This window comes from Herpailurus yagouaroundi, unplaced genomic scaffold (assembly GCF_014898765.1).
Source record: "Herpailurus yagouaroundi ecotype Mexico unplaced genomic scaffold, PumYag 184, whole genome shotgun sequence".
NCBI classification, from domain to species: Eukaryota; Metazoa; Chordata; class Mammalia; order Carnivora; family Felidae; genus Herpailurus; species Herpailurus yagouaroundi.
This window is the reverse complement of record NW_024412415.1, coordinates 21,666,297-21,679,944: the sequence shown is the minus strand read 5'-3', so window position 1 is coordinate 21,679,944 and position 13,648 is coordinate 21,666,297. Positions and strand designations below refer to the sequence as shown.

At 34.9% G+C, this 13,648-nt stretch overlaps 1 protein-coding gene across 4 annotated transcripts in view; it reads left to right on the top strand.

The window, feature by feature from the left end:
- The window catches only part of RFX7 (regulatory factor X7), a 140,179-nt gene that overhangs the window by 84,861 nt on the left and 41,670 nt on the right, over positions 1 to 13,648 (top strand). For 3 of the 4 annotated variants that reach the window (XM_040492768.1, XM_040492769.1, XM_040492770.1), the window contains exons 4-5: positions 8,021 to 8,103; positions 9,945 to 10,067. In XM_040492768.1, coding sequence (XP_040348702.1) covers positions 8,021 to 8,103; positions 9,945 to 10,067 — 206 coding nt within the window. Of the gene's footprint in view, positions 1 to 8,020; positions 8,104 to 9,944; positions 10,068 to 13,648 lie in introns of those variants that run through there. The other variant, XM_040492771.1, reaches the window with a different exon arrangement.

Here is a 13,648-nt window from a genome sequence, read left to right as displayed (position 1 = left end):
TTGATGATGACAGCTTTGTAGTAGAGGCTAAAGTCTGGGATTGTGATGCCTCCTGCTTTGGTCTTCTTCTTCAAAATTACTTTGGCTATTCGGGGCCTTTTGTGGTTCCATATGAATTTTAGGATGGCTTGTTCTAGTTTCGAGAAGAATGCTGGTGCAATTTTGATTGGTATTGCATTGAATGTGTAGATAGCTTTGGGTAGTATTGACATTTTGACAATATTTATTCTTCCAATCCATGAGCAGGGAATGTCTTTCCATTTCTTTAAATCTTCTTCAATTACCTTCATAAGCTTTCTATAGTTTTCAGCATACAGATCCTTTACATCTTTGGTTAGATTTATTCCTAGGTATTTTATGCTTCTTGGTGCAATTGTGAATGGGATCAGTTTCTCTATTTGTCTTTCTGTTGCTTCATTGTTAGTGTATAAGAATGCAACTGATTTCTGTACATTGATTTTGTATCCTGCAACTTTGCTGAATTCATGTATCAGTTCTAGCAGACTTTTGGTGGAGTCTGTCGGATTTTCCATGTATAATATCATGTCATCTGCAAAAAGTGAAAGCTTGACTTCATCTTTGCCAATTTTGATGCCTTTGATTTCCTTTTGTTGTCTGATTGCTGATGCTAGCACTTCCAACACTATGTTAAACAACAGCGGTGAGAGTGGGCATCCCTGTCGTGTTCCTGATCTCAGGGAAAAAGCTCTCAGTTTTTCCCCGTTGAGGATGATGTTAGCTGTGGGCTTTTCATAAATGGCTTTTATGATCTTTAAGTATGTTCCTTCTGTCCCGACTTACTCAAGGGTTTTTATTAAGAAAGGGTGCTAGATTTTGTCAAAGGCCTTTTCTGCATCGATTGACAGGATCATATGGTTTTTCTCTTTTTTTTTGTTAATGTGATGTATCACGTTGATTGATTTGCGAATGTTGAACCAGCCCTGCATCCCAGGAGTGAATCCCACTTGATCATGGTGAATAATTCTTTTTATATGCCGTTGAATTCGATTTGCTAGTATCTTATTGAGAATTTTTGCATCCATATTCATCAGGGATATTGGCCTGTAGTTCTCTTTTTTTACTGGGTCTCTGTCTGGTTTAGGAATCAAAGTAATACTGGCTTCATAGAATGAGTCTGGAAGTTTTCCTTCCCTTTCTATTTCTTGGAATAGCTTGAGAAGGATAGGTATTATCTCTGGTTTAAATGTCTGGTAGAACTCCCCTGGGAAGCCATCTGGTCCTGGACTCTTATTTGTTGGGAGATTTTTGATAACCGATTCAATTTCTTCGCTGGTAATGGGTCTGTTCAAGCTTTCTATTTCCTCCTGATTGAGTTTTGGAAGAGTGTGGGTGTTCAGGAATTTGTCCATTTCTTCCAGGTTGTCCAGTTTGTTGGCATATAATTTTTCATAGTATTCCCTGATAATTGTTTGTATCTCTGAGGGATTGGTTGTAATCATTCCATTTTCATTCATGATTTTATCTATTTGGGTCATCTCCCTTTTCTTTTTGAGAAGCCTGGCTAGAGGTTTGTCAATTTTGTTTATTTTTTCAAAAAACCAACTCATGGTTTCGTTGATCTGCTCTACAGTTTTTTTAGATTCTATATTGTTTATTTCTGCTCTGATCTTTATTATTTCTCTTCTTCTGCTGGGTTTAGGCTGCCTTTGCTGTTCTGCTTCTATTTCCTTTAGGTGTGCTGTTAGATTTTGTATTTGGGATTTTTCTTGTTTCTTGAGATAGGCCTGGATTGCAATGTATTTTCCTCTCAGGACTGCCTTCGCTGCGTCCCAAAGCGTTTGGATTGTTGTATTTTCATTTTCGTTTGTTTCCATATATTTTTTAATTTCTTCTCGAATTGCCTGGTTGACCCACTCATTCGTTAGTAGGGTGTTCTTTAATCTCCATGCTTTGGGAGGTTTTCCAGACTTTTTTCTGTGGTTGATTTCAAGCTTCATAGCATTGTGGTCTGAAAGTATGCATGGTATGATTTCAATTCTTGTAAACTTATGAAGGGCTGTTTTGTGGCCCAGTATATGATCTATCTTGGAGAATGTTCCATGTGCACTCGAGAAGAAAGTATATTCTGTTGCTTTGAGATGCAGAGTTCTAAATATATCTGTCAAGTCCATCTGATCCAATGTCTCATTCAGGGCCCTTGTTTCTTTATTGACCGTGTGTCTAGATGATCTATCCATTTCTGTAAGTGGGGTGTTAAAGTCCCCTGCAATTACCACATTCTTATCAATAAGGTTGCTTATGTGTATGAGTAATTGTTTTATATATTTGGGCGCTCCTGTATTCGGCGCATAGACATTTATAATTGTTAGCTCTTCCTGATGGATAGACCCTGTCACTATTATATAATGTCCTTCTTCATCTCTTGTTACAGCCTTTAATTTAAAGTCTAGTTTGTCTGATATAAGTATGGCCACTCCAGCTTTCTTTTGGCTTCCAGTAGCATGATAAATAGTTCTCCGTCCCCTCACTCTCAATCTAAAGGTGTCCTCAGGTCTAAAATGAGTCTCTTGTAGACAGCAAATAGATGGGTCTTGTTTTTTTATCCATTCTGATACCCTATGTCTTTTGGTTGGCGCATTTAATCCATTTACATTCAGTGTTATTATAGAAAGATATGGGTTTAGAGTCATTGTGATGTCTGTATGTTTTATGCTTGTAGTGATGTCTCTGGTACTTTGTCTCACAGGGTCCCCCTTAGGATCTCTCTGAATCTGATTGTTTGCTACAGGCTCTTCTGCTCAGGATGTGAAAGATCAAAGCACTAACTAGGTCATGTGCAAAATTAAGTTTAAAGTGGTTTCCTGGAAGGTTTTTGACATCTAAATCAAACTTTAGTTCAAAGATTTCCTTTTGTATGTCTTCATACAAAGATTGAAATGTGTGAGAGAGAGGTCCTCATAAGCTTTCAGAAGAAACCTTCAATCACAATAGTAGGAAATTATCACCATGGTTCATTCAATCAACTAGATAATATTTGAGGTAAACTTGAAATCATTTTCAATAATTTTGCTTTGAGACTTAACTTCTTCAATTAAAGAAAATGAAAACTAAAGCCTACGGAATAAGGATGTTGATGTTTGTTATTTGAAGTTTAAAGTCAAGTATTCAGATATATCTGTCAAATATGTCAAGCTCTTGAAAGTTGTAATTTTTTTATTGACCTAAAATACACAGCACAAAAAATTTACATGTAGTGATACTTAGTTTTTAAGTTTGAGAGAGGAGAGAGAGAGAGAGAGAGAGAGAGAGTGAGAGCTCGTGCATGTGCAGGAGGGGCAGAGAGAGACACAGAGAGAATCCCAAGTAGGCTCTGTGCTATCAGCATGGAGTCTGACGTGGGGCTTGACCCCATGAACTGTGAGATCATGACCTGAGCTGAAATCAAGAGTCGGACACTTAACCAACTGAGCCACTTAGGTGCCCCTGTGATACTTACTTAGTATATTCACAATATTGCATAACCACCACCTCTATCTAGTTCCAAAACATTTTCATCACCCCAAAAGGAAACCCATGAAGCAATCAGTTCTCATACTCCCCCGGTTGCCACTAATCTTTTCTCTGTGGAATTGCATATTCTAGATATTTCATAGAGGTACAATCATATGTGGCCTTTTGTGTCTGGCTTCTTTCACTTAGCATAATGTGTTCAGGGTTCATCCATGTTGCAGCATGTATCAGTACTTCATTTTTCAGGCTAAATTTTAAAATTACAGCTTTTAAAAGTTTCGGCAGTTGGTCTTTTTTCTAATGTTCTAAAAATGGAGCAACTTTGTTCTTCATTTCATAAATCCAGCCAAACGTACTTCTTTTTGACAACCAACAAATCTCAACGTGGGACAGAAAAACATGTTTCTTGACATTTAAATCTTCACAAAGCATAGCAAATAATCTGATGTTTAACATATTTGCAACATATTTTTGCCTTGATTATCAAGCAAGGCTAAGTCTTCTACACCACTAGTCATTGTTTTGGAAGCCATTGATTATCTTTAAGTGACACATTATCTCTGAAGCCAAAAATTTTCATGGTGAACTCAGCCTTGCTAGACCTGAATGCCATCACTGCACACTTGAGTCATTTGTTCCCGTTTGCTTCACAGAATTTTGATATCAGATTTAGCAAATTCTCCATATTTTTTCTTCTATGTGTTGAGTCCCACGTAACAGATGAAATAGGAATCAGTAGTTAACTTTTCATTGTTTTAAAGGCAAAAAAAAACCCAAAATAGGACAGTGAGGTTAATCTTTTTCAAAAATATTTTTCTGACTTCTGTCTTTAAATCCCTTCTTTGGCACTTTCTCCTAATTTGGATTATCTTCTGAATTCCTTCTGGAATTTCTCCTCTTTTCTGGAATTTCTTCTCTTTTTTCCTCTAGTATATGTTAAATTTGCAAATTATAGAATCCAAGGTTTCTCAAGCTCTATGAAGTTTTTTTATTCTTAGTCATCAAAAATGATATTTTTTCCTTTTCTTATTGAGGTATAATTAATGTGACATGATATTAGATTCAGGTGTACAATATAATGAGTCCCCATTTGTATATATTGCAAAATAAGTAAGCCCAGTTGGCACACAGTAAGTCCATTTGACATTCATCACCATACGTAGCTACAAAAAAATATTTTTTGGTAAGAACTTTCAAGATCCACTCACTAAGCTATGTTCAAATATGTGATACAGTAGTATTTTTTTATTTATTTTTATTTTTTTTTCAACGTTTTATTTATTTTTGGGACAGAGAGACAGAGCATGAACGGGGGAGGGGCAGAGAGAGAGGGAGACACAGAATCGGAAACAGGCTCCAGGCTCTGAGCCATCAGCCCAGAGCCTGACGCGGGGCTCGAACTCACGGACCGCGAGATCGTGACCTAGCTGAAGTCGGACGCTTAACCGACTGCGCCACCCAGGCGCCCCAGTAGTATTTTTTTAAAGATTTTATTTATAAGTAATCTCTACACCCAGTGTGGGGCTTGAACTCACAACCTGATATCAGGAGTCACACACTCTACTGACTGAGCCAGCCAGGCACCCCTATAATACATTAGTATTAATTTTTGTCACCATTCTGCACATTGCATCCCCATGACTTTCTCATTTTATGACTCAAAGTGTGTTCCTTTTGACTCCCTTCACCCATTTTGCCCATGCCCTGCCACCTGCCTCAGACTATTACCAATCTATCTCTATCCATGAGCTTGGGGTTTTTTTGGTTTTATTTGTTTATTGTTCAGATTTCATATATAAATGAGATCATATGTTATATACCTTTTTCTGTCTGACTTATTTCACTTAGTATAATGCCTTCAAGGTCCATCCATGTTATCATAAACTTATGGCAAGATTTCATTATTTTTTATGGCTGAATAGTATTCTGTTTTATACACACACATATACTGCATTTTCTTTATCCAAAAATGATGATTTGTACTACATTTTCTCAGGCTTTGCACATAATAAGGTTTCTTGGTAACATAACCTACGTTTGATTTAATATGATAAGGATTGTTGAGATTAACTGGGTGATGTTAATAATACTCAACAGAAAGTATTTTAGGAACCATTTTTAAGTTTATTTATTTTGAGAGAGAGGGAAAGACAGAATTCCAAACAGGCTCCATGCTGTCAGTGCAAAGCCTGATGCAGGGCTCGAACTCACTAACCATGAGAGATCATGACCTGAGCCAAAATCAAGATGCTCAACTCGGTGAGCCAGCAAGGTGCCCCTAGTTTTGTACGTTTTTAGTAATGACAAATCTTTGTAAGTTCCTTAAGGACAAGGACTGTTGCATTGTTCATATGTGTATGAACATAGGTTCATACATAGGTTCACTGTAAGTTTGTAATTACTGTAAATCATTTGTGAAACATGGCAGAAAATAAAATTGATGAATGAGTAAATGAATCCTCCTTTATTGTTAAAAGACAGACAACTGAAGACTTAGACTAATATAGGGGCAGAGAAAATAAAGAGACTTGGAAGAATGTGTGGGAAAGACTTAAGAGGACTAAATAAAGGATTAAAGTGGAGAGCATGACAAGGAACAAAATTAAGCATGCTCCAAAACTGAATTCTGGGGATCTGGAGAAAAGAAAGTGTTAAGTAACAGTTGGGAAGAAAATGTCTATTTGTGTTTTGGTTTTTCCTTTGTTGAGAGGAGAGTTATACATGGTATTGTTGATAAATATATTAGGTATTAGAGTGAGAGCTAATTGCAAAAATTCCCATAAAACAGTAGAATGAAAAATACGTAGATTTTTGTGGATGAATTCTAGGATTAAACTGTTTTATAGATAAATCCTGGTGAGACTAAGAATAGGCTAAGTTATATCATTTTAAACTTTTTAAAAATTGGATATGTGTTTAAGCTGTGCTTTATTAGGTAAGAATAAATTCTGTTACCAGGAGTACCAATTATTTGTCCACATTTTCAATTGCAATGGACTTCTTTTAGGCTACCAAAATTTCACTGTATTATTTTTGTAACAGAGTTTGTGGCACATTTAAAGCTACTTTTGGCAAACTGAGCTGCGAAAGAAAGTTCTACAGTCCTCTGTATAGCAGAAATTATTTTAAAGGGTAGGTTTAGAGACAAAATGATGTAGTTGCAGAATAGCTACAGCTTATCTTACAGGTAGGTTCTCCAAATAGCAGCCATGGTTGTAGCTCTGTGAATAATTAAATCTGCATTGTGTGGAAAGGTTTGTTGGTAGTACTTCAGTATTTTAAACTTCATTTCTGCCCCTGTATGAGAGTATCATCATCAGTCACATGTTGTAGGTTTTTGAGAATTAGAAAAGGATCATAGAAGTCTTGTCATCCTTCTCACAGTTGTAAGGAAAATTTGCCGGAGCACTGAAGCTTCATAGCCAGTTAAATGGTTAAGTTAAGACTAACGAATGAATATTCTTTTGACTTCTAGTCTAGACCTTTCCTCTAATACTATTTTGTCTAAGCATTGATTTTATTTATACCTAGAATATAAGAATTAATAGGAAATTACCATTTTCTTTTAGTAACTTTTTATGTGAGATATATTTATCAAACAACTTATCTATTATTTTACTGATAAGAAAAAAGCCTTTATTTTTTCTTTGGCAGGTGACTCATCTAGTTTAAATTTAAACAGTCAATATGTTTTTAATTGTTATTATTTTTATTGAAGTATAGTTGACTCACAATGTTGCATTTGTTTCAGGCGTACAACATAGTGATTTGACAAGTCTATATGTTACACTATGCTCACAAGTGTAGCTACCATCTGTCACCATACAATACTATTAAAATGCCACTGACTATATTCCCTATGCTATACCTTTCATCCCTGTGGTTTATTAATTCCATAACTGGAAGCCTGTACTTCCAGTCCCCTTCACCCGTTTTGCTCATCCCCCTACCTCCTCCCTTCTAGCAGCCACCAGTTTGTTCTCGGTATTTATGGGTCTGTTTCTGCTCATTTTTGCTTGTTTTATTTTTTAGATTCCACATATGAGTGAAATCACATGGTATTTATCTTTCTCTGACTTTTTCACTTAGCTTAATACCTTCTAGTTCTGTCCATGTTGTCACAAATGGCAAGATCTCATTCTTTTTTTATAGCTGAGTAATATTCGTGTGTGTGTGTGTGTGTGTGTGTGTGTGTGTGTGTGTGTATACACACACACACACACCCTCATCTTTTTTGTCCATTCATCTATCACTGGACACTTAGGTTGCTTCTGTATCTTGGCTATTATAGATAATGCTGCAGTAACCATAGGTGTTCATCCTTTTGAATTTATGGTTTCATTTTCTTTGGGTAAATATCCAGTAGTGGAATTACTTACTAGATCATATGGTATTTCTACTTTTAAGTTTTTAAGAAACATCTATATTGTTTTCCACAATGGCTGTACCAATTTACATTCCTACCAGTAGTACACAGGTATTAGTAAATTTTGTTGAGGGATAAACAAGTGTTTGAAAATGATAGTTCTTTTTAATCTTTTGTAACCAGAAAGAAGTTGAGAATTTTACAGACCTGGAGAAACTCTACCTCTACCTTCAGCTGCCTTCTGGTCTCAGCAATGGAGAGAAAAGGTATATATCTCTTGTTTTTTGCCTTAATTATAGTGTTTGCAGGACATCCCTAAGAACTGTGCGGGGAGTGTGTGTTGTGGTTGTTTTTGTTGTGTGCTATTTCTAAAACCATCAGGAAGCAGAATGGCAAAACAGGAGATCTTTTTTTTTAGTCTTTGATCATATTTGGGTAAGTGTTTACCTATAGTTTTTTCTGATTCATTTGTGTACCTGAGTAAATGCCTATGAAATACAATTTGGGTTTTATTTTTTATTTTTATTTATTTATTTTTTTTTAATTATTTTTTTTTCAACGTTTATTTATTTTGGGGACAGAGAGAGACAGAGCATGAATGGGGGAGGGGCAGAGGGAGAGGGAGACACAGAATCGGAAACAGGCTCCAGGCTCTGAGCCATCAGCCCAGAGCCTGACGCGGGGCTCGAACTCCCGGACCGCGAGATCATGACCTGGCTGAAGTCGGACGCTTAACCGACTGCGCCACCCAGGCGCCCCTGGGTTTTATTTTTTAAACAGATCAATATATTTATGCAGTGTGAGGGATTGTGAAAATTGAACAGAAAAGCAGAAAATAAACAGTTAAGTATTGTAAAGAATGATGTTGCAGGAGTTTTTTGTAGTTACTGCCAGGTAAACAGAGCACAGTATAAAAGAAAAAAAAGTGAAATTACATATATGGAACATGAATTTATTTTAAACAGAAGATATTTTAAGTGTGTTTTGGGATATTACTGTATTTTGATTGTTAAAAATATTTAATAGGGGCACCTGGATAGCTCAGTCAGTTAAGCATCTGACTCTTGATCACAGCTTAGATCTTGATGTCAGGTCCTGCATTAAGCCTACATTAAAAAAAAAAAAAAATTAATAGTTTCATCCAGAAAATAGAGAAGTTGTTGGTTCATGCATTCTATTCTTAGGTTTATTTACCCTTTTAAGTATTTCTCAAAGTGCATTTCTTTCATGTAAGTTGTATTTAAATTTCTATTACTTTAAAATTGTGTATAAAAAGAAATGGCATGAAAATTCTGTTGCTTTTACCTCTTCTCCCTCAAACCAAATTTCATAACCATTTTAATCATCTTTTTTGTCCTAGAAACTTCTTTAGTATCTTCTTTGGAATTAAATAATTATTATAGGTAGCTGGGATGAATGTCAGAATCAATAGAGGAACTTCCCTCATGCTATCTTGGGTGTCCCTTTTATGGATTTAGTTTATAAATGATGCTGCCCTACAGTAAAAACGAGGATGTTTAATGGAAGTAATGGCCTGGGGAGGGGGCCAGTTAGAGAAGGACTGTAGAGGGAGATTTGTCCTCTCTGGATCTCTCTGGTATGAATTGCATTCTGGAGCATAGAGTGCTTAATAAGATTTCAGAATAGTTACTTGAAAATGCCAAGCAAATAGAAAATAATTGTTTCCATGACTTATTTTAAAAGTTTGATGATTTGGTAAGTTAGGTAAATGTGTAGGCAAGTAAGTGAGCAAATAGCCACTTAATCTGTGTAATTTTCACAGAAACAAATACTTCATGTTGTCAGCGCTCCATCACCTATGCCACTCTAGAGACCATGCATGGGAAGGGATGGTACAGGGATGGAACAGCAATAACTTCAGTCAGTCACTAGCTGTAGAAAATGGCTCACAACCACAGGTGGACAATTTGTATATAGATAATGGGGCATTTACTATATGGCCTGAATTTGGTTTGGTCATTTGTATTTACACGTATTTACAATTGTATTTACATGCAATTCTTTAGTGGAGCTTATGGGCTGTCTCAAAAATTATCAACGAATTGCTGTCTGGTTCAGCTAAAACATGTCTTTGTTTTATGGTTAGTGATCAGAATGCCGTGTCATCTAGTCGGGCACAGCAAATGCATGCCTTTTCTTGGATTCGGAATACCCTAGAAGAACATCCTGAGACTTCATTGCCCAAACAGGAAGTCTATGATGAGTACAAGTAAGTATCATGTGTATACATTAGGCATGCTGATGTGTTAAAGAGCTTAAGCACTATACTTGGGTACAGTGATTTGTTTTATTCTTGGTGAATATCACTCTGGTATATGGGATTTTAACTTAGATACTTCTAAGATTCTTCCTATCTCTAAGCTTCTCTGGTAGCATATATCATAAAGGACAGGATTATTGAATAAAAGGATTCTTTTAGAGTTCTTCTGGATGATAGAAGGGATGTTGGAGGGTAGCATGATAATGGTAAAAGATTGCTAAATAAGAGCGTCTCTGTAGAGTTCTTAAGGATGACAGGAAGGGTCTGCCTAGGTCTAGGACAGTGGAAGGCAATAAATAAGTCAATGTATAAGAGAAAATTAAAACATGTTTTTTATTAAAACTTTTTAAGGGCCTTTTTCATGTGTTCAAAACTTACCTAATATTTCTCTGTACCAATCAAAAAAAAAAAAAGGTAAGTTTCTGGAATATTGTGAATTACTTATTCATGAATGAGGGAGTTCAGTGACTTGTACATATTAGATGCTTGAATAATGTCGATAGTACAGATAATTTATTTAAATACAGGAAACAAAAGTATAGACTAATGGACCTTTCTGGTTAAAAAAATTTAATAGTTGCCAAGTCTAGTTTTGTTTAACATTTTTTATAATTGATACTGAAAATGGAATTTATTCGGGCAGAGTAAATAAAAACAACATTCTCTGGGTATTTAAATGTCAAACCAGCAACGATTTATATGTTGTACTTCTACAGTTTGAAAGAAAAGTGTCAAATAAATGCTGTTGTTAACCAGTGTAAAATGATGCAAAGGGACTACACTACCACACTTACTATACTTTCTAGAAAGGAAACTTATCTTCATTCAAAATTCTGATTCCTTAACCTTAAGGAACATAGAGCCAGAGAAAGTCTGGAGAAAAATGTCTGAAATAATCAAGGGAACAAAGTTAAACTGAAGAGCTTTAGATTTTTTTCTCTTTAAGAAAAGCTTAGTTTTTTTCTTTTTAAGAAAAGCTAAGAGTACATGTGACCCAAGTCTGTAAAGTTCATTCTCTTAACTTATAACCACCTGTCAAATACCTGCTATGTGCCAGAACCTGTATTAAGTTCTGAAGATATAATGAATAAGATATAGTCCCTTCCACTGGTGAAAATTCTGTTATGTATTTATAGTAAATGTTAATTTTTCACTAAATCCAGATAATTATAGCATAAATAACCCTATAAAACTATAAGGAAGCAAATATTAACTTATTAAAAGGTTGTTAATACCAGCAAATGTGATATGCTGAAGAAATTCTGGACTGAGGATCAACGGAATAGATCTGTCATTAAATTTGTGACCTGGAAAGGTGTTTTCACCACTCTTTTTGTCAGATGTGTTATCTATAAAATGAGGCAATTGAAAGAGTATGAGGTCTCTTATAGCTCTAAAATTCTAGAAGTTGTCTGAAGTGGGGAATGTTGAGGGACTAGTTCTCCAAAGATGTCTTCCTAGTTTCCCAAAAGGCAAGTTGAACCAATTAATGTATGACATTTTCATAATGAATTAATAAGAGAACTTGAGACTTCATATATTTTTTGAAATGATATCTTTCCACTGTACAACCCTTTCCACCGTTTTTAGAGACAGCACCCTAACTTTGTGGAAGTATGACTCTGGCCCATTAAGTATTCCTTATGTTCCTAATGGTTTCCTGCCTTTGGCAGAGAACAGTTATATTTTCTATTAAATTATTTTCTGAGGTTCCCACAAACCCTCAATTGTTTTCATTATGAAAAGTTACACGTTAAAAAAGTTAACAGGTTTTGCCTAAACAAAAGAGAAATAAGACATTCCATCATTTTGTGGGAGCAGTGGGCACTTCAATTTTGAACAATTAATTTGCAGTTATAATAGAGAGCAGCAAAAATAAAAGGAAGGATCTCAGAGAGTTGAAAAAAGAAGTAGTAATAGGTAAGAGAAATTTCTAATAATAATGTGACTAGTTCTGTTCATGGAATGTGAAAGAATTGTGCTAATGATTATGCCTCTTTTTATAATTAGTATGTAGTACTATACCTAAGTCTGGGTATTTTAGTTCAAAAATCATTTTGCTAAGAACATATTTTATTTACTGTTGTGTTCCCCACAGTATTTCCACACAGTAGATACTAATTTAATATTAAGAGTGATTAGAATGGACTCTGTTCCCTAACATTGATGATAAAGTTTCAGAGTTATAAAAGACTTCGTTAAGTGTTTTAGTACAGTCCTGTCCTCACTGTGTAGATGAAAACATGGAAACCCAGAGAAGTTAGGTGACTCTCCCAGTGTCACAAAACTAGTTAGGAGACCATATAGGGCTAGAACTCCGATTCCATGAGTGTTTCATAATGGGTGAAAAGGCAAACTTCTTAAATTTGAGTGATATACTGTGTGGGTAGAGAAGGTTGGTCAAGTAGTTAGAAATAAAGTTGGCTAGGACTTTCACTTAGTGTGAATAAATAAGTTGCTCAAAATATGAATTAGTACACATGCATACAAATAATATAGTAACATGTATTAGCACAGCATGGGCTAAGAAGAAAGTATGTTTCTGTGTCCACAGTATCACGGCATATGGGAGCTCCAAATTATTCTCTCATATGATTGTGCCTTGCCTAAAAGCATAAGTTGCCATATGGGTTTAAGTAACTTGAGAGAGATGCAAAATGTAGGACTACAGACAGGCAAGAAGTATATCAAAGTATTAGGAAATAGCTTACTAAAGAAAGCAAAATGTAGCATAACTACATTTTTTTTTAAAGTACAAGAGTTTTAAATCACGGAAGAGATAATACTCTTCTCAGTAAACACTTTTAAAGAAATTTTGTCCTTTCCTAATGTCCTTTTTAGACTAGTCATCTTCCTGTTTGGAGTACATTGATGAGGTTTCCTACATAAAAATTTAACATAGAATGACCAGACTTAAATTGATTCTATTTTAAATATTCACTGAAAATATATTATGAATGTGAAATATACTTTTATCTTAAGCTATTCCATTGCATATAGACCCTTGTAGAATTCATTGCAGTGATGTTCAGATGTAATTTTTGTGAAATTAATCTCTTTATTGTCATTAAAATCAAAATCCCTTTGAGAGAAAAAATGGAAATAAAATCTAAGACAGCATTGAATGACTTCTTTTAACTGTATTTTCATGTAACATTAAGAAACTAATAGAACCAGAAAGCTTTAAGGGGCTTTCACCATGCAAAGACAGTTTAATTTACAAATGATTGTGAATTTTTGTATTTGTTGAAACTTTTGAATTCTGATAATCTCATGTGTTTATGAAAATGATCATTCATGTGTTTTTTTATATTATTTTTGAATTACAAAAGTAATATATATTTGTCATTACAGTTTTGGGAAAGAGTTATAAATGTATATTAAAAAAATAATCTAGTACCAATAAACCTCACTACATAAAAATAACCACCTTGGTTTATTTCCTTTTTTTTTTCTAATGCATTCTTTTTGTGTATATGTTCTTGTTTTGTTTAACCAAATTTGGCCCCATTGTTTACACAATTACTGAA